General features: G+C 45.0%; 2 protein-coding genes across 3 annotated transcripts in view; one reads left to right on the top strand and one right to left on the bottom strand.

Moving 5' to 3' along the window:
- Positions 1-3,297, bottom strand: part of GRWD1 (glutamate rich WD repeat containing 1) — a 183,932-nt gene extending 180,635 nt beyond the window's left edge. The window contains exon 1 of the mRNA XM_069606631.1: positions 2,970-3,297. Coding sequence (XP_069462732.1) covers positions 2,970-3,201 — 232 coding nt within the window. The 5' untranslated portion in view covers positions 3,202-3,297. The remainder of the gene's footprint in view (positions 1-2,969) is intronic.
- Positions 3,298-3,354: 57 nt separating this feature from the next.
- The window catches only part of ZNF628 (zinc finger protein 628), a 40,904-nt gene continuing 22,629 nt past the window's right edge, over positions 3,355-21,629 (top strand). Inside the window, exons 1-2 of one of the 2 annotated variants that reach the window (XM_069606622.1) lie at positions 3,355-3,987; positions 13,311-16,402. In XM_069606622.1, coding sequence (XP_069462723.1) covers positions 3,948-3,987; positions 13,311-16,402 — 3,132 coding nt within the window. In that variant the 5' untranslated portion in view covers positions 3,355-3,947. Of the gene's footprint in view, positions 3,988-13,310; positions 20,828-21,629 lie in introns of those variants that run through there. The other variant, XM_069606615.1, reaches the window with a different exon arrangement.

The following is a 21,629-nucleotide window of genomic DNA, read 5'->3' as shown; positions in this document are numbered from 1 at the left end:
AGATAAGCTCTCCATCCTGCTACTTCTGGCAGGGGCGCGTGAATGGGATATAGTTCCTTCACTGATCCCTGACAAGGATTAGTCCAGTTAAGCTGTGACTATGCTTCTCCTTATGATTGGTAAGTCTTTCTTGAGCTCTTGTGATTCTGTTTGTTCTGTTTAATGTCTTTATATGTTACTCCTATTTATGCCCGCAATAATGTCCCTCTTCTGTTTTCTTCCCTTAGATGGAAATGTGGCCTCAATGCAGCTGTGAGACGCAAGACACGGCCGGATGGAAGATGGATGCTACCGCAATGTTCGACAGCAGGTAAGTGATGGTTTAAGGAAAAGCGCGAAAGCGCAAAGTATGACGAAGCGCAACCTTAAACTGACTGTTTTTTCAATGTCTAACCTTGTCTTCCGTTTTTCCTTGCAGGTGCTGCTGGAGCATGTCCTGCTGCGGAGCAAAGATGAAGATTTCAGCGTTCCGGAAAGTGTAAAGATGAATACTCGGTTCCCTAAAGAGATGTACAGGTAATAACAGCTTCCTCCAATTGGGAAGTATGCTGGCAGGAAGCAGGATGTCCAGGAAGCAGGATCTTCAAAAAAGGTAAGTCTGACCTCAGGCGACGGTGAGCGTAACGCTGCTTGAAAGTGCAGAATAACGCAAAGCGTCTGTCTTGAGGATCGGGGCAGTGGGCACGCCCATTAGGTCCGGCTTACCAGCCACACAGAGTGAGCACGTGCAACGGCAAGCCATTAGCAGCCACACCAAAGAATACACTTGGGGCTGCTTAATGGATGGAATGTTCAAGGTTAATGCATCTGAAGTGCTATATCAATAATAAAAGCTCTTTGGTGTCAAATGGATGTTCTTGTTTATTTTTGTTCATGAGCCTGGCGCAAAAGGCACCAGGGCAGTGTCCAACCAGGTCTCCTGTGTATGCGAATCCTGCATGCTTGTGCCCCTGACTTCATGACAATGACAACCCAGCAAAGATCCTGGAGGACCATGTGTACAAAATCCTTCTTAAATACATTGAAACAAAAAGAATACTAGACTGGTCACAAGTTGCCTTCAGACCAATGAGAGGAACAGAATAAGCACTATCTATATGGGACAACCTGAAAATAAACGCAGACGACTATGCCCAATCAGCCCTCTTACTATTGGACATATCAGCCGCCTTTGACACAATCAGCCATGCAACACGAATAAAAAGAATGATGGAATGTGGCATACATGAATTCACACTAAAGTGGCTTACCTCATTCCTAACAAATTGAAGCAAAAGAACCTACCTACCACCATTCACCTCAAACACCAAAAACATATCCTGCCGAGTTCCACAGCGATCCAGCCTCTCTCCGCTGCTTTTCAACATCTATATGTGCCCACTGATGTAAAAAATCATTCGAAGCCACAGACTTACTGCCTACAACTATGCAGATGACATTCAACTGATTGTGAATACAAACAGAACACAGAATAAAATAACAGCTTCAACAACTGCCTCACAGACCAATTGGATGCCAACAAACAACCTTAAACTGAACCCGGCAAAAACTGAAAGAATGCTCTCACCTGCAGGACTAGACAGAGGGAATGCGCAACTGAACTGGCCAACGGGCATGGGAACACAACCAGAGACTATTCCTGTAGTGGAATACTCATGAACAACAGATTATCACCGGAACCACAAGTCAACGCAATCGCCATAAAAAGCGTCTTTCTCCTATGACTGCTCAGAATATTACTCCCCTACCTCTCCTTCCCCCCACAGAACCCTCACAATCTTATCTCTGATACTTGCAAGAATGGACTATGCAAACAGCCTCTACCTAGGAATGCCGGAAAGACTTACCAAGAAACTCCAAAGGGTGCAAAATACAGCAACCACGATCCTATTAAGACTGAACAGAAGAGACCACATCACTCCAGTACCGAAAAGCCCACACTGGTTACCAGTACAGAGAAGGAGCAGAATTCCTCCAAGACAAGATTAGCCAGTATCGCCCAGGAAGGGAATATCCAGCAACGACCTACAAATAAGGAAAAACACTACGAAAAAGGGTAATTCAGCGGAACAGCGTTCTCACATCTAATTGCTAACATCTGGAACAACATGCCCAAAGAAATTAGAACCACAGAAGACCACATCACCTTGCGGAAACAGATCAAAACCTGGCTATTCAGCAGACAGTAACAACCTTGAAGGAACACCAACAATAAGGAGACCAGATGGGATAAAGAACCACAAACAAGAAACTGGCTATATACCATCAAACGGCAACCAAAGAGCTGCTTCATAGACTCACAAACTGACTGAATTACTAACCCATTTTTCACTTCCTGCTCCTCCAACATAACGACGCCTCGACACCAGACCTTACACTAGCCACACTACACAGAGAATCAATACTATGCCCGCACCCAGCCATCTCTAGATGCTGAAGCACACCTAGAGTGAACCATCCACATAGTTTGTAAAACCATCAACAATGCAACTAAAACCAAGATACCGGAACAACCCACAGCTCCAGCCACCCGTGTCTCTGGATCCCTTAGGGCCACTATCAACCCAGCATACACAACCAAACCCACCATAACCCTTACAAACACTAACACACACCTGAGGCACTGAATCTTACCCATACGGTTACAATGCACAGGCCTCGGGCACAAACAACCAAATGCAAAACATTCACAGATGCCAGTACCTCCTGGTTCTGAGCCTATCCTCTCACCCTATCCCCACCCACTCTCTTGCAGAGCCACGCGAGCACCTAGAGACTGCCCCTGGGTGGTAGCGATATGCAGTAAACATACCCAAGATGAAATGCTCCATATGAAAAAGTGCATCATGCCTCCTGCCACTGCCTGTTCTCTCAGGGAGGTGCCACACGGTCCTACGAATAACCCTATTACTGCCCCGCCTCTCACCAAAGTGTCCCATACACCTGTATGCCTCCGAAGCATTCCTCACCAGTCTGCGCCTGATGATACAACACGTACGCCTCCTGGTCCATGACTAGCTCCTCGCCATCTCGCAGAGCCTCCAGGCCAGGCACGTACACCCTCTTCTGGGTCTTCGCTTCACCATCTGCCGTCTCTTCTTCCATAATGTCCCCATCCTCTTCGCTGTCAGTACCTTCCATAGACTCATCGTCCTCCTTTTCCACAGACTCCCTCCACGTGTCGTCCTCCTGCCCCGCCATCTTGGTAAAGTGAGATGTTCGCCTGTCACTTCGTATGCTATACACCAGGCCGGTGGGACCGTCACTTCCACTTACGGCTGGTAAACCAGGAGCCAATAGGAAGCCTCGTTCGCTGAAACAGAGGCGTCGGTGGAAAGCCCACATCACGTGACTGCCCCGCTAGGTCACGTCCAGGCCGTGTACGTTTTGCGTAGCAAATGGGACGGGCCCGGACGGCTTTCATCTGGAGGAAGCTCATTTAGCAGGGCACGACTTGCGCTACAGGGACTGTATTAAAACAGGCCCTGTAATTGTTTTGCGTGTCTGGTCCAACAATTCGTCCGCTGGAGATGAACATGGAAGGACTCTTTGTTCGGCAACCACCGACAGAAAAATAATCGTGCATCTGCCAGTACCGTGCGTATTTGCCTACGGGCAAATTGGATGGGCACCGACGGAGGTGGCCGATGTCCTGCAAAGTGGCGGCGGACTACCACGTGTGAGCCGACAGAGGTGGTCTTGATCGCTGGTTAATGACCAGAAAAATCATCCCCGTGACTTCTCTGTGTTGGTAGTAATCTCCCGTCTGCATCTTCAAAGCCGTAGACTTGAGCCGTTTGTAAAGGTCGGGTGTTTAACCAACCACTCTCACTGTGTGGGCCGTACTTGTTTAGGCTTCCTTTCTACGGAACAGTTGTGCTTATCATGCGAGCAGAACTCGTCAGCCCCAGTGCTGCTTCCATTGGGCGCTTGGGGGAGTGGGTACCATGGCAGTTCCTGTGTCTTTACTGCTGGATCAGTGTTCAGGTGAGTGTAAATAAAGAGTATGAGCGCACCACGGGGGAGGGTGGAGTAGAATCAGCGGTATGTCGACAGGCTATGCCTCAGCTCTCTCGTGTTACGAGCTTTTGGGGCACAGTCTGTCATGTGTATGGGCCACAACGTCTCTGCAGTGTAGGGGCAATGTATTATTGGGCAGACAACACATGATAAAAGGAGTACACTGTATAGTGACAGAGAAGTTGTTAGTGACAGGAAAAACGACCTTTGAGAGTACACCCGAGCTGTGCTAGTAGTGTCGGGTGAGTGGTCACAATATCTTTTGAATGTTGCTTCATGCCATTCTAGAAAAGGATACTTGAATTTCAAGTTAAGTTATATAATTTTAAGTTGACGTTTTCACAGTGCCAAACTAATTGCAGTTAGCGAAAAGGACAATTTCCCTTTATCCCGAAACTGTTGAAACTCATGTTGCATCAACAAGCAGGCCCCCGTAGATGGGCTGAGACAAAATTGTTTGCAACAACTTACTATTGCAACCTTTTGTAGCGTTTTCAGTAATTAAGAGTTAATGTGTGAGTCAAGTGAGATGAGCTTAATAAAGAAACGGATCGGTTAAAGGCATGGGTTTGTGACCAGCAAAACGTTCAACAAGTTGACCTGTTACCTGTTTCAGTGTTTAAAAAGCACTGTGGGAAATTTAGACATGAAAAGGGTAGCACTGAGTCGAGAAGCTACACTTGCGGTTGGGCGGTCAGCCTTACTATTAGCACAAAAACTCATTTGGAGAAATAGTTGTGGTTGGGCGGTCAGCCTTACTATTAGCACAAAAACTCAATTGGAAAAATAGTTATGGTAAGTGGGGTGTATTAAGAAGGATTTCTGAACTCTGACCTGGTGTGCAGGTTCAGAAGGCTAGCCTAGTTTCTTGGCACAGGGTAACCTTTGGACAAGCCAGACCAATCAAGGTAGCATTGGTGGTGGGCAAGACTAGGTCTCAGGAGAGTGAGGGTGATCAAAAGCCCACAATGAGCACACACAGTAAACAACCCTACAAATTACTCTGTCAGGTGTATATATCAAAAATACATATGCATTTATTAATGGCCTTCCAAATCAAACACAAAGCAATTATCAGCAGTAAGAACTAAACAACACTACTATCAAACATATATACAGATATCAATGGCCTAAAGGAATAGTGCACAGTAAGGGTCCACAACCTGTGAAGAAAGGGAGCAAACAGTGTGAATATACTTTAGACAGTGCTTCACTTATCATACCCTAACTGAGAGGCAGTCGAATCCATACGATGAGAGGAGCCTTATGCTCAAAATTACTTTCGGATGCAGGTGCACGCAGTTGTGTGGTTGGGAAAAAACAAGATCTCTTGCGTGGGCTGTAGCAGCTCAGGAAGGCGGTGAGGCAGTGAAGAATGATATGATATGGCATTTATAACGCGCCTATATACAAGTGTTTCAAGTTGCGACGAGGCAAGGGGGTAGGCAGACAATGATCATTCTAGGCCAGGTGACATTGAGATTGTGCAGGGGAGGGGGACGGGGAAAAGTGCAAGGGGGAAAAGTGAGGGTGCAGTATATAGGCAACAGTAGGTAAATAAAGACAATAAAAGTGCAGCCAGCTGGTGGCCAGTGCAAGGGTAAGTGCAGACGTCAGTTGTCAAGTGCTAGTAGGGGCTGTAGAGATACAGAAACAGTCCCAGAGTACAAGGGTTGACAAGGGGGCAGTGCAGGTGTGGGACTGGCGGGGAGGGGACCTGGGCCTGAGATCAGAGGGTAGCTAGGTAACCAGCTAGAATAAGTTCCCACTATACCAGGAGGGTCTCCCCAAGAGGGCAGAACATGATCCAAGAGTTGGGAATAGCTCGTTGGCGCAGGCTACCTCAATAAAGGAGAGTGGCCTTCAGGGGACACTCGTGCGTTAAAATGGATGGATGCGCCAAGGGCCACCAGTAAGGGTTGCAAGTACTCCGTGCCCCCCGCACCAAACTTCGGCAGTCAAGTCCATTTCGGTTAAGGGTTCAACTCTTACAATTGTGCCGTTCTGCGGCTTTCACCGGCTGAGTTCCATGGATGATTTCATGACTGGGCAGTGGCGATTTTACCGCTCCTGGTTAAGGAATCAGCTTGAATCCACTGCCGCTCATTTCACGGCACGGGGGGTACAGCAGCAGGGCACCCGCCCAATGGCTGGGCAACACACACAGTGACCGCTTGCACTTAGGTTCAGGCATACTCTTCTAATTCTAGACCTTTGGAGTCTAGGTGTACAAAACTCGGCTGGAGAGTGGCTTATACTCCGTGCTTACGATCTCCAAAGTGTCAACTCAAGACGGCAGCAGTTAAAGGGCAAAGGTCCTGTGCAAGATGGCTAGTTCACTGGTTGGCCCAGGAACACTTCCGAAAAGGCTTAGTTTCTAGTTAAGTTGCATGTGCCTAGAATAGTTAGTCCCACTATTCTAATGGGTCAAATCGCCTTTGCAAACCTCAGATCAGAAACCTTCCAGCGGGTCACAGGCGGTCTCTCAGCTCTGCTTCTTGGTTTCAGGATACTTGGCTCCTATCCTAAATTCGATGCGATCGACCTGGTATGGGTGTTTGGGGCCTTCTCTTATCCAGAATCTCCTTTGAGAGATCTGTTCACATACAGCCATCCCATCTGTGGTCAATCACAGACCACAGTGGTCCCAGTCATTCCCAGCACACCAGACATCCTGGCACCCATGATGCGTATTGGAACTAGACAGTCCAGCCCACATCCTGGAGGCACACACACAAGAGCATAAGCCAACGAAAGCTTCGGTTTGCGCAGGGATCCGCATTGACCAAATAATGGTTTTCCCGGGTCTGCTTGACCTGGGGAAGGCTAATAGATAAAATGACAACAGGACAAAACAAAGGACCTTGCGGAATGGCCATTTTGGGACCAGGCCATTGTCTTGGTCCAAACGCGGTAAACGCAATATGGACCAAAAGAAAGGGTTAAAACTCTATCAAAAATAACAGCTGCCACCAGCTCTGTCCAAGGCATATTTGTACTTCTACCAACAAATCCTTTGAGGGTGTCTAGGGCCTTAAACATGAGAAGACCCGAGCGCACTGTATTGTAAGGTACTTTGTGCCCTGTTAACATGTTGCTAAAAACTAGCAACAAAAAGACTAATGGAAACAAAGTCTCCCAGTACTGACTGTCTTTAAGGGCATGTCAGTTTCTCCGGTTACATGTCTTTATAACAACCCCTTTTATGTAGAATGCACATATATCGAAACTTTTAAAACGAAAAAAACACTTTTTTGTGGGTTAGGGGGACAAACCCCCCGTTTCCCACCCCCACTGTTTTCCGAAAAGATTTCAACCTTTATCCCACCCACACATATATTCTCAATATGTGTATTCGTTAAAAACGATTTTGTATAAAAGCATGTCTTCGTAAAATATTTGTTACAAAGACTGCATACAGTTTCCCCATTACAAAGTGAGCAAAAACCCAGCAGAGTACAGCAAAAGGCTGGACTCACTGGCAAAAGTCAGGCTAGGATGGTCGGACAACAGCAAAAAGTTGGGGGGTTCACAACTGGAAGGAAAATTACACATAAATGGAAATCTTTCCTAACAGGGTGGGGTGTGACAAGCGGCACAGAAAGAAACACGAGTGTGAGACCTACTATATTGTTTTAGTTGCAACTAGCATCTCGTTGCTCATATTGCTAAATCCACAGGTACCTGTACTCATTAGGCACGCCATAACTTTAACTTTTTAAGGGTTGGCTTATCTTCTAAGGTGACTTTTCATTCTGGGTTCTTATCTTGAGTGGGTTATATTTCTGCATAAAGCAACCAACCACACTGCCTGTCTTTTTTGCTAGTAAATCATATCCGAACAACCTAGAGCCCACCTCTTTTGGTGTACATAACAGGGGAATTGGTCCGTGATGCTGACCATATGCGGTACCAAATTGTGGTTTAAGTGTGGAGAATAATATATTTGAATATCTCAAGGGTGCATGGGCCCTGTATGTTGTCCGAATATATAAATGACCTTTGTTAAAAAGTAACTAAAAATTGCTGACGTTACGAACATGTTTAGGGCGCCGTACTGATAAATTATATATATATATATATATATATATATCTATATTTAAATAATGGGTTGAGTTTCATGATATGCTGACGAGAACTATACAGTATTCTACATATACATGGCCGCTGTGCTGATTTTAGGATTAACGTACAGGTGGCTGTGTCTGCATGTCCTTCATCGCCTACAGATGAAACCTAATCCCTGTGTGCTTAAAAAGGACCACATAACATGGAAACATCAACTTATCTGTAAGTTTCCCCGGTTTGACTCTGCTAAATGTGGGGCCGTTTGTGTGTCTGATTTGGGATGCAGGCTATTGCATTTATTAGCTGCATCCTGATCTTTTATTTATTTTTTATTTTTTTGAGAGAAGTTGTCGTAGGGAGTCCACTTACAGGACCTCAATCCCTCTTTAGAAATCACTCTGCTTGGGGTGATCACGCAGGAGAAAGAGGAAATCTGGACATAGAAACACCACTTCCCACCAGCGTACTTGCAGCCAAACTCAACCTGTATGTACTAGAGAACAAATGTATTTATTTTAGTTTTATTTATTGGGTATTTATAATGTTCCTATACAGCAAATATGGTTTCAAGGCGCCACAAGACAAGAAGGGGGCTGGTGGGGAAGGGATGAAGAATGACAAAAAAGGTCCTACTGGGCCTTCGGATCGTGCAAGTGCAGTAACAAGAAGTGCGGGGACGGGGCTGATCGGGCACAATAGGGGTGTAGGCCCTACATGGCTGCCCCTTGCGGATTACTTATGCTAGTGGGACTCGTGCATATGTTTTGTTAATAAATTGCCAGCGTACAATGCAATTTGTACTTTTTTCCACTTGTGTATGGAAAATGTTTTTTAAGCAACCGTTTTAGGTGGTTTTTAATTCCCTTAAGTGCCAGGCTATTATTGAAGTATATGCAAAAAGGATGAGTATAGTCCTTGGCAAAAGGCTCCTAAAAGAGTTTCTCTTAATGGCATGCAGTAACATTGGAGTTTAATTCTGTTGAACTGCTCTGCTGGGACTACTATTTCGAACATACCCTGGTAAAGTTTGGCATGCTCCTGTGTTTGCCGTTTCCTGTTTTTTTGCTGGGAGTATTTGTACCCCTTGCTTTTTTTTTTTTAATTATGAATTTTTTTCGTTGCCAGTATTTTCCTTTTTTTCTAGTGTAATAATGGCTGGTATGTGACCACTTCTCCGCAGGCCCTTTTACTGCAAACTTGATTGAAAAGTTTGTACTTTGGCAATTTTGCAGTCGTCACATGGATTGGTTACAATCTGTCTGGCAGCTTAAAAAAAAGTTGGTGAAAGTGTTGCCGAAGAGAGTTTTTTAGGAACCGTGGGCTACTGCAGGCACCAGTAGCATCAATGCAGGAATGTGAATAGTCAATCGGGTCTGCCAGCTTGGGTGGTAGTAATGCATAATTCCATTGGTCAGAGAAAGAGGTAAATTTTGATTGGCTACAGTTGCTCTATGTTTTGGTGAATTTCTGTGGCGCAAGCAGAATGTTGAAATGGGCTCCACACGTCTTGAGCGTGCTTGTTCAGGTGCCTGTCTTTCTATTTCCCAGCTGCGCCATGATAGTGGACTTGTTTTGGGCTAGTTATTGGGCTAATCGGGCTACTTTTACCAGCAGATCTGTATTTTTGTCATCCTGAGGCTGCCCTCTCTCGACCCCACACCCCATGCCCACTCTAGCCCTTCCTACTCATCCCACCCCCATTGCATGTTGCTGATTGGGTTTTGTTTGGGCTACTTTAACAGGTCCACCCAAGGCTGCTTTTCTTCATGTTTTGTGTCCCAAACAACTACCATCCCCCACCCTTACGCATCCTACCCTCGCCCCCCCTCTCTACAAATAGCCACCCATTCCCCACCCTCTCTACTCTCACCCACACAATGCTCCTACCAAACCCCACCCTGTCTACCACCACCCACCCTAACCGTGCTCTCTAGCCTACCCCCCTCCCTCCTACTCGACCCCCACTCTCTCTACCCTCATTCACCCAATCCCCATTCTCTACCCACCCACCCTACCCGGTCAACCACCATTCACCCAACCCACACCCTCTACCCCCACCCACCCTACTCTTTGTACCCCAGCTGACTCGCCCAAAACCCCTGCTCTCTACCCCAGCCCACTCTCTAACCACACATACCCTTCTACTCTACCCCTAGTCTCGACCCCACCCAACGACCATACCCCACTGTCTACCTACCCCACTCCCATTTTCTCTACCCGACCCACCTTACCTCCACTCTCTACTCCCACCGACTCTACCTCCACTCTCTCCACCCATGCTATCCTCTCTGCCCACTCATCCACCCTACCTCTACTCTACTCCACTGATCCTACCCACACGCTGTTCCCCACCTATCCACTGTATTCCTCTCTATCCCCACCAAACCTACCCCCATTCTCTACCTCACCCCCCGTACCTCCACCCACCCTACTGCCACTCTCTCTACCCCACCCTCCCAACTCTGTACAACCACTAACCCACCCCCTCTTATCCTTCCTCTGACACACTTGCTTGATTTCTTACCCTCTCACTCTCAACCTTTCTCACTCATATTTCTTCTTGCTCGTCATCAATGTCCTCTCTCAATTGTTTCCTCCCTGCTCAGTTAGTTGTATTGCTCAATACAGTTACATTCAGTTAAAGTCCTTGAAACAATACAGAATGTGAAAAATAATTATGGTACTAGGCCTGTCGACATTTCGGATAGTGCAAGTGCATTGAACAAATAAGAGGGAGGGGAAAAGAAGGAGAACACCACAAGCAGTAACATTACTATGCCTGACGACAATTGATGTAGTGCAAGAGGTATACAAAAGGAGGGGTGGGAGGGGGAGTGGGGGGGATAAGAGTGGGAGAAGGAGATGAATAAGACACGCTACTGTGCAAATTTGTCAGCGACAAATTAATAGAGCATGGGTGGGGGGAGGGAGGAGAAGACAAGGAGGGGAGGAGGAGAGACAGACAAGCTGCTATCAAGAGTCACGAGAACAAATGATATGTTCATTAAAAAATGTCGTACATGAAATTGCACATCACACGATGAATGTTCGCATAAGGAAAACGCAGCTAAGGAAAAACATTGGCAACCCAGAATGCTTGTTTTTGTTGATGGGGCAAACTCAAAATTCGGCACCAATGAACTGTACACATTATTTTGGAGAGCGTCATGATTAGTGCATGGTGCAGCAGGCTTTTTATGTTTTGCTGAATAAGAATTCTTTAAGGATTTTTGCACTTGAGGACTATGCCTGCACGAGGCCACACTGCCCAGCTTCCCATCTAAGATCCACCTCTTCTAAAATTTGAGTGAAGCTCTAGTTTTTGGGGACATTAAATCAGAAAGAGACCCAAACGTCAAAGCCATTTTATCCTGACACACACATCCTCAGGATGGCCAAATAAGTTAGGGTGAGTGTTGTAAAAATGTAAATGAACACAGAGCTCAACACACCTTATTTACTTGGTGATGGAAGAATACAATAGGAAATAATGTGGTTATTCTAGGTTGTTTGATCAGTAAGACAAGTGTAGCATTCTGACTAGAATATACACTGGAAGTGATAATTGGATGTAAAATGTAGGGAGCCAGTAAAGCGTTAACGCAATTTTATATAATTGCGTTATTTAATTGCCGCTTTTGCTATGATGTGGTGTAAAAACATAGCACCTTCTTTCGATATGTGTCCCCAGCCCTTCCCCCCCCCCTCTGGTCTTGCTGCTGTCAGCAACACCTGGAGTGGCTCTACCAAACTTGGAGCAATCTGCGTGTTCGTTGCTGGAGCTGTCTGCAGGCGCCACCCTTCCTCCACATGGAACCCAAAATCAAATGCCACTTCGGATTACTGCTCCGAGTGTCTCTCTGCCTGGACATCTCACCAAATAACAGGGCGGAACAATCTTGCACATGTTTCTTTTTTAATTCAATTATATGCAATGATGATTTAATTGTATGACTTGCAGTTGGTCAAATCATTTCGTGAAATTGTATGATCTAATAAGCATTTCCAAGATATGTTTGTTGCAAAAGTTGACATTACAGACAAGAGAACATCTTGTGTATGTGCCCCGCTCCTGCTACAGACGTGCGATTCTACTTTTGCATTAGCAATTTGTGTTGGTGGCCTGGCCCAGTTTTTTTATTTTGGAAACTTCCCTTTTTGCACCGCACTCATCCTGCAGGGCTGACAGTTTCCTACTTTTTTCAGAACATGATCGAACACTTTCACACCGCGTGTCGCCATCAATAGCCTTCCTTTATTTAATTCATTGAAATGAGTTTCCTGGCAGAGTGATATGCTTTTCACCCACACATGCTTCTTCAGAAGCCCAGGAGGCTTTTTCCAAGGTGAGGGGTGGGCTCTCGGTGAGATTCTTGCACTAAAGAAGAGAACGAAAGAGTTGGGAAGAGGTAGTGAGAGAGAGAGAGATAGCTATATTGGCGCATGATTATCCGGTTACAACTAGTATATAATTATCGTGGAAATTGTTATGTTTTTTTTTTCTCTTCAATTTTAATCAACATATCAACAAATCGGCAGTGAGAATCGTAAAGCAGACAATTCAAGCAAAATCTCAAATATACAAATATTAATAATCCCAATAGAAACCAACATATTCCAAAAATCCCACCCCCTGTCCCAATTTTCACACTGAACTCCACAAACTACAAATTCTAAGATTTGATTGGTCCCAACGTACACATAATTTCACATAGCTCATTTGATTTATTCAGTCTGATCATGCAATGGGATAGCACTTGCTACTAGTGTGGAAGCTCAAGGTATTTCAGACAGTATGCCACAGAAGAACGTGACAATTTTGTAAGCTTGGTTTTTATATGGCTTCCTGTATGCCGTTTTAGCAGTGGAAAAAACTGTAATGTTACACATTTCTTGATGTAAATAAGTAAATTAGATGGAACCATCGCGCATCTGTGCCACTCAGTCATTTAAACTACTCTGACGTGGAACGTTGTAACAGAGCTTTGATTGACGGACCATCGATATGGTGTTCTGACCAATGGATGGGGTGTATTGGGAATGAGTCCCCGTTTATTGTTGAGCTTGCACATTGACATGAAGCAAGCATTTCTTTCATAAGGCACAATAATGTCACTTGTGTAAATAGTTCAACATATGCTGCTAGAAACACACCTGTAATGTGTTATTAAAATAAGCCTTTGGAGGGTCGTAAAAACCTTGACTCTCATTTTTTTTTCTAGGTCTTGCTGAGATGCTTGGAACACAACAGTTGGAAATGTCTGAGATACAGACACCTACGCTGCAACTCCCGCAGCAAGCTGACAACAATGACCATCAGTATGAGTGTCGAGAGTGTGGCAAGGTGTTCAAGTGGTCTTCCAGACTCATCCATCACCAGAGGACTCATACAGGCGAGCGGCCATACAAATGCACAGAGTGCCCAAAGGCCTTTAAGGGCTCTTCCGCGCTCCTGTATCACCAGAGGAGCCATACTGGGGAGCGCCCATACAAATGTGCAGACTGTGGAAAAGCCTTCAAACGCTCATCGTTATTGCAGATCCACCAGAGTGTGCACACTGGCGTGCGTTCCTTTAAATGCAACATCTGTAGCATGACATTTAAGTGGTCTTCGCATTACCAGTACCATGTTCGACAGCATACAGGGGAAAGGCCTTATAAGTGCAATGTCTGTGAAAAGGCCTTCAAGAACTCGTCCAGCCTTCGTCGCCATCGGAACATCCACACTGGGGAAAGGCCCTATGTATGCACTGTATGCGGGAAGGCCTTCACTCAGTCCACCAATCTGAGGCAGCACCAACGCATTCACACTGGCGAGCGCCCTTACAAGTGTGAGAAATGCGGGAAGTCGTTCACACACTCGTCCAATGTGCTGCTCCATCAGCGTACGCATGCTGGCGTCTGCCCACACAAGTGCAACTTATGTGGCAAGATTTTTATCTCAGATGCCTTCCTCCAGAAGCACCTTCAGTCACATACCATTGAACAGGCATTTGTGCAGGCTGAGTCTGATATTGCATGTAGCCCAGCAGAGGTCTACTTGACCACAACAGATGCTTTGGAGACTGTTGAGATGCTCTTCAAGTGTGGCGAGTGTGATTTGACATTCAATAATGAGGATATGTTGCTGAGCCACCACCAAAGCCATGTAGTCCTAGAAGAGGAGGTGGAGGAGCAGGAAGAGCAATGCATCTGTGCAACTTGTGGTAAAACGTTCAAAAATGCAGGGGGGCTTTCACGCCATCAACATTGTCATTCCAATGAAAGACCTTTTAAGTGCTCCATCTGTGAAAAGACTTTTGTGCAACTCTCTAACCTTCTGGTGCACCAGCGGACACACACAGAGGAGCAGCAATTCATCCAGACTGAGGCTGAGGTCACTTGCCCACAGTCTTCTGAGGTGGGGCTGCCTCCGACCACCCCTCCTGCCCCCACCGAAACAGTGGACCGTACTTTTAAGTGCACAGAGTGTGGTAAGGCTTTCAAGGGGTCCTCTGGGCTCCGTTACCATATGAGAGATCATACTGGGGAAAGACCGTACAAGTGCTCAGAGTGTGGAAAGGCTTTCAAACGTTCTTCTCTGCTCTCTATTCACCAAAGAGTACATACTGGTGTCAGGGCCTTCAAGTGTGGTGAATGTGGTTTGACATTTAAGTGGTCTTCCCACTACCAGTACCATCTAAGACTCCACACTGGGGAGCGGCCCTACTGCTGCAGTGAGTGTGGTAAAACTTTCAAGAACACATCATGCCTGAGGCGCCACCGCCAGCTTCACACGGGTGAACGCCCCTTTGCCTGCATGATCTGTGGTAAGACCTTCACGCAAACCTCTAATCTGCGACAGCATGAACGGACACATACAGGGGAGCGACCATACAAGTGTGAGGTTTGTGAGAAGACCTTTACTCACTCGTCCAACTTGCAGTTACACCAGCGCACCCACTCTAGCGAACGGCCATTCAAATGCACAGTGTGTGGCAAGGGCTTTGTCATGTCATCTTACCTTCAGCGTCATGTGCGCACTCATGCCCTGGACTCCACCAGATCCAGCATCTCAGAAGCTAGCCAACAGACACATCAGAACATCCAGATTCTGCACAACAACCAGGGGGTACAAGTAGTACCACACCTACAAGCTACCCTGGAGGTTAACAACCCACCCGCTACACCAAACTCGCAGACATATCTCCTAGTGCAAACAGCACAGGGATTGCAGCTGATTCCGAGCATCCAACAGAGCTCACCAAAACTGATCCTGCTGCAGAGTCCCCAGATTAACCATACACAGACAACGGCACCCTTGGTGCAAAGCAGTGCAAACTATGTTCTTGTCAAGAATACATCAGCCCAGATCGAACAGCCAAGCAAACCTGTACACAGACGTAGCAAACAAAAAAAACAAATCTTACCCAAAAATACAGAAAGTAATTCATCATACTTTCTTGTGCAGAACCCTGGACATGCAGTACCTAATTTGCCACAATGCCAGAACGTGCAGTTTCAGACACTTCAAGGCACTAAGCAGGTTCCAGGTGTTCAGGTGGGACAAAATGTAATTGTGCTTCAGAACATGCCTGACCAAACCCCTCGTGAGATCTCATCTTTGCAGGTGCAAAGACTACCTTCTGTCCAAAAGGGCCAGAGCTTGCAGATGCAAACAATACCGATCTGTCCTGATGTAACCAGCTTTCAAATAAGAGGCATGTCTAACCCGCAGGAGCTATCCACAGTTCCAATCCCGTCAATGTCCAGTTCACAGGAAGTACCAACCCTTCAGCTTCAAGCATTGACCCCCACTGAGGACATGCCATCTGCTCAGCCCAATGAGATGTCCAGTGTGCAATCTCAAAGCACGCATGGTACTCAAGATCTCGCAAACATTAACATCCAGGGGCTTCAAACCTCTCCAAGGTCACAAAGTCTACAGGAAAGTCAAAATCTGATTGTAGTGCAGAATTCTCCTGGGGAGGAGCTTCTGAGCACTGGTGATGACCCAGAGAACACAGAGACAATGGAAGAGGTGCAGGATTTACATTTTGAGACCTTGCAAACAGAGGAAGGTGTTCAAAATGTGATAGTGTTGCAGAATAAGGATGGGGAACAGACCCACTTGTGCATGCAAGAGGTAGATAACGTTGGAACCGCTGTACATGATCTGTCCAACATGCAGAACCAAAGCATTCAACGTACCCAGGAACACCCCACCTCCATAACCGGAGGACAGAAGCTGTTTATTATTCGCACCAGCCAAGGGGAGCAGACACTACAGATTGTGGACAGCTTGCAAAGCTTGCCGAGTGGACAGAGCATGCAGGTAGAAGACAACATTCAGGGTTTACGGAGCCCTCCTCCGAACGTGCAGTTAGTGCAGAATGCACAAAATAATCAGAACTTGCAGGTGGTGCAGAACAACCAAAACCTCCAGTTTACGCAAAACACACACAATCTGCAGTTGGTGCAGAACAGCCAGAATCTGAGCATGCTGCAGATTTTGCAGAATCCTGTGCCAAATATTCAGCTGCGGACACTTCCAAACCACACTAGTGTGCAGACTTTCCAAAATACACAGGGCATGAACCTTCAACATTCTAACAGCACCTTGAACCAGCACGCAGTACAGCTAGTACAGACCCCTGCTCAGCAGCAACCACAAGGGCTGCAGTCCTTTCAAATTGTGCAGGCTGTCCCCAATGTTCAGTTGGTTCATACTTTCTAAAAGGCCTTCCCATCTTGGCAGAATTAGCACCGTTTCTCCCTACCTTGAAATGAGGCACCCCATGGTGACCTGATGAGGCTTACACAGTAGGAAAACCAGCTGACCATTAATGAGTAAACTTTAAGACGTTCTGTGTTACCAAGCCAGGCTCCAAACCATGCACGATCATATCTGAAAATGGTCCTCACCTTGAATGATAATTGACAGATGGCTCCTGTGAACGCACAGGAGTCATCCTTTACTAACTTTCGTGGCTGAATCTGCAGATAGCTATATTTTGGAGTTCTTTCCAAGGAAATGTTTTTTCTGCATTATCTCCAAACGGGTTTTTGTTCTTCCGGGGCAAGGGTTGATGCCAAAGAGGCATTTGTTTTGCCGCCTTAGGATGGCTATGGCTGGAAACGATTTCTTTTTGATGGTGGGGACACTGGTGAAAAAAAGTTGGTACCTTTCAAAAAGAGGGATGAGGTGAGGAGGCATGGATATGGTCACACAAAGCTGTCCATCCGAAAACCATTCGTGCATGGTTTACCCCTTTTCCTGCTGCTGTTATTTTTCCTGCCAGGTTAGCTCACTTTCTTACGCATTGGTTTAATGAACGGACTGGGGGAGGAAATCAATTTGTGTCTGGGGACTAGTCTGGGTCTTTTGTACCCAGTATGTGGGTTACAGATATATCAAAATTACATGGCTTTCACTTCACTCTCTGCTAATAAGCGCATTTGATGATCCTCTGTGCCTGCTCAGCTTTGACACTGCATACAGTCTAAACTTTGGAGCCTGGCACGAACAACCGAACAGAGTTTCAGGCTCACAGACCACACTCCTAGGCCACTGAGTTTGGCCCTTGGTGGTCATCTATTGCAAAATAGATTTCACTAAGAATACTCTTCAGCACTTTGATTTACATTATTATTTTTCAGTGTTAAGAACTAAACTTAATTATTCTGTTTTGTGTTTTTATTTTTTAGTTAGAAGATAAAGATCTAAGAAACGTTTCCACATTGATGCAGTAATGTTCTTTCTTTTTAATAGGATGGGTTTCACAGCTACAGAATGTTTCTTGCCATTACCCCAGGCTTTTAGGCACCTTTCATTTTCAGCGTGCTCCTTGCCCAATGCACGCTCCCTTTGCACTAGAAAACGGATTATAGCACCTGGTGTAGCGAAGGCTTGGATACCCCTGGGCGCCGATGCCCTCGTCCATGCGGAAAACACATGTACTGTGATTTCTTAATATCATACAGCCTTTTTAAGTAAGGGCAGTGGCTTTGAAGAAGTCTGGCGTGTAAATGGTTGAGCTGGTTACGCCTTTGCTTCACGTGGGATGGCTCAGTGTTACTCTTTCAGTTCATCGTTTCATATGCATTTGGGTGTTCTCGTTTACAGACACTTGGTTACAATTCCGTTTCAAACAAGCAGTAGAATTCCCCGAACGTGCATGTTTTCCCCTTTCATGTCCTCTGTCGATGTTGTGATAATTTGATGAAAAGGAAAAATTGGTTGTTTACCCGGATTAGGAGGGGTGGCTGAGAAAAGAAACTATATTCTTTAGTCACTTCATTATATCGCTTGTATCCAAGAAACAGTAGAGACCCCACATTGACTACATCATCTGCCAGGCAGCACAGACCTAAAGAAAAGGAACATGGTTTAAGCCATTTTACATTTGAGTCCGCAGTACAATCCAAATGGGCATCACTGTTCAGTTGTAATGCCTACATCAATCCACTAACTATATCCTCTGCTGTTTACATATACTTGCAAGGTTGTGCCTTGCATTTTTATAATGTTTACCACTTAAAAGGTTTTTGGCGCAAGAAAGCTAGTGTCTATCTAAAATAAACCACACGTTCTTTTCACATCCTCTTGAAAGCAGTGATAAAATATTCTTCTAGACTATAACGGTACATTTCAGACTTTTCTTTACATGCTAGTTTGTTTCTGCAGCGTGCTCTTAATATAAAAAATATGTATAGACCTCCATACACACACACGTTTTGTCTGGCCAAGCAGATCATCTCTGCGAATAACCCCATTTTCTTCACCTCTTGTGAATTTCTGCAAAACCTGACTTTCTGAATCACCAGAAATGTAACCTATGCCCCACAGCACATGGACATATAAGAATGGATTTTTGAGTTTATTTTATGTTTAAAAAGTATTATTTTTATTTTTTATTTTTTAAGACACCATTAATGACCAACATGCCTGAAATTGTTAGATTTACAGTGTAGTGCACAGCAATGTGAAATGGTGAGTTCTAGATGCAGTTATGCTGAATTCATCAGGCATTTTTCAACTAAATGGAAAAGGAAAAGAAAGCGCTTAAAAAAAAAAACGTTTACTAAGTTCTGTAGAAATCGATGAGTTATATTTTAGGATGTTTTGGGGATACCAAGGGCACTTTCCCTGTTGCACTGTTTGTTTCATAGATGCATCCTTGTTCGCTCCATTTCCCTCCAAACTGCTACCTAAATATCACAAATAAATGGTACTCCTTTCGACCATCTCTTCAGTGAGGCCAACGTTTTAATGTGAATAATGTCTCGACTGCCCTCACTTTGATTAAAACTTTTGGGTAGATTGAGAAGTGTGTCCTGTTGTGGAGGACTACAGGCTCCCACGTGCTGTCAATCTGGCATTTTTCACACAAACCAAATTCCTACCGCAAGTTTCGCCATACTCTCAATAGAAATCTAGTTCTCGCTTTGCGCTGCAAGAAAACGAGTCACTCATGTAAGCCTATTTGTGCAGAGGAAAGCTGGGGTTCTTAAACCACGATGAGGGGTGAGAGTGACATCTTGTGAGATGTGGACATTTCCTTTTTTAGTGTGTGACAGCAATATGTTTGTTTCTTCTGTCCTTCATTATGGTGCTGCTGATACAGGATCTCCGTTTTGACTGGCTACCGTTTGGTTTCGAATTTCATAGGACCGAGTCCATTAAACAAACAAAATACGCATATGGCCTACATCATATAGAAGAATGCCAAGCCTGTAAAATGCCCCCTTGGGCATGTACACATGGCATTGTGAGCACATTCTGCTAATCTTTTAACGGTCATCTGCTAACCGAGTTTTCAATGTTGGTTCAAGTTTGTGCTCTCCGACTTAATGTTTTAGGATGCATGTGCCCAGTTTTGCTTCCTGATTTCATTACACACTTGTAAAGCTAGATTAAAGGACTTGACTATAATGGCACATGATCGTTTGTTTCAGAAGGGAAATGGATGTTGCATCACTGCAACCCCAACGTGCAGGTGATTATGTTGTATTGCCATCAGTGGTTAAGGTCGACCGTAGCAAAGTTGAGGTCTGGCCTCGATCCTTCAACTATACAGAGTTGGAACCAACAAAAGACTGCTGAAGAGCCTGGATTTGGAGTTTATCTGCTGACGTCTCCCTGGTGGTTAGTTTTTCGCCGTAACCCACTTTCTGTCAAATCTGGTTCCTTAAACCTTGTCTGGAGTCAGACCAACTCAAAAGGTTAACTTGTACATCTTGTGTCCATAGTTTGAATAACAGGCATAGTTGTCAACCCTTCATAAAAAGGGAAAATATATTTTCCCCAGACTGATTAGAACGTTCACCATCCATGCACTAAGTATGCTTAAGGAATTACCTCAGAGAAGCAAATGTTTACATTCTCGGACTGTGTTAAATAAAAGGTGCTAGTCTTTTATTTGTTAAAAAAACACTTGTTGACTTTTGTGAGTGAAGTACATAACATGTTCACAATCTACAACAATTTGCCCATAGAATGGGCAGTTCATTATTTTGGAAGATTCTGAACGACTGAATTGATGGAGAGATTTTGAAATGGCAGTAATTGTTTGCTAAAATGAAGGTTCCTACTTATGTATCGTATCGAATGATGGGCACTTGCATCACAGTCTTCTGCCGCGGTAATGTTACCCCGTTTAATGGGGGCAGTGTAACCTAAGAAATTAATTCGAGGTAGGCCTCGTTTGCGGCAGACTAAACTTAACTTGTAACAATAAAAACAGCCTGAATGTGAAAAGAGTGTGCATATGTTCTCTTTTAAGGCTGTGAATTGCTACATGCCATGTACTTGCACCAACATAATTTGGCAGACCGGATTTTTTTAATCAAATGTTTACTGAAAGAATTCCATCCAAAAAACTAACCGGAATATAGGAATGTATGTAAACTATATTCATTCTTATTTATTTACTGTTATCCTATGTACTGCACTGCCACCGCACCTTTCCCCCTGCCCTTCCCCCATGCACTTGCGCAATCTCAATGTCACCTGGCCTAGTATGATCGCTGTCTTTCTTCCCTCTGTTTCCCCTCCCTTGCCTCGTCGCGCCTTGAAACACTTGTGTATAGGCGCGTTATAAATACCATACCCGGTCATAAAATCCCTCTCTAGATGATGTCGGTTTACGGGTTGATTACATTTTTATGCCCTAGCGAGGTGTAAAGAAAGTGCTGCTTTTCAGATGTTTTCTCGGCATGACTCTTGATAAAATGAGTGTGTGGTAGTTCTGGATATTCCCATGCCTCCACTGTCATTATAAACAGCCTATGTGGATTGAGTGTTACTCCAGTCTTTTTTATATTAGGCATGATAAAGGCAGCTTTCCCATCAAAGCGCTTTTATAGGTCAGCTTAAAAAGTGAATAAATAGCCCTCTTGGAGTTGCTGCGAGTAGGAGTTTATGATTCTAATGATTTTGAATGATTTATTTTGCATTTGTAAGGTGCTTATACATGGAAGTAAATTGTGTCTCAAAGCGCCCACAGGGCAACGGGGAGGGATCATGGGAATGAAGGCAAACATACCAATGAAAGAGAGGA

This window comes from Ambystoma mexicanum, chromosome 1p, assembly GCF_040938575.1.
Source record: "Ambystoma mexicanum isolate Mex_15411 chromosome 1p, UKY_AmexF1_1, whole genome shotgun sequence".
In the NCBI taxonomy this organism is placed as follows: domain Eukaryota; kingdom Metazoa; phylum Chordata; class Amphibia; order Caudata; family Ambystomatidae; genus Ambystoma; species Ambystoma mexicanum.
Note: the sequence above shows the minus strand (reverse complement) of the source record. Positions and strands in the feature narration are given on the sequence as shown.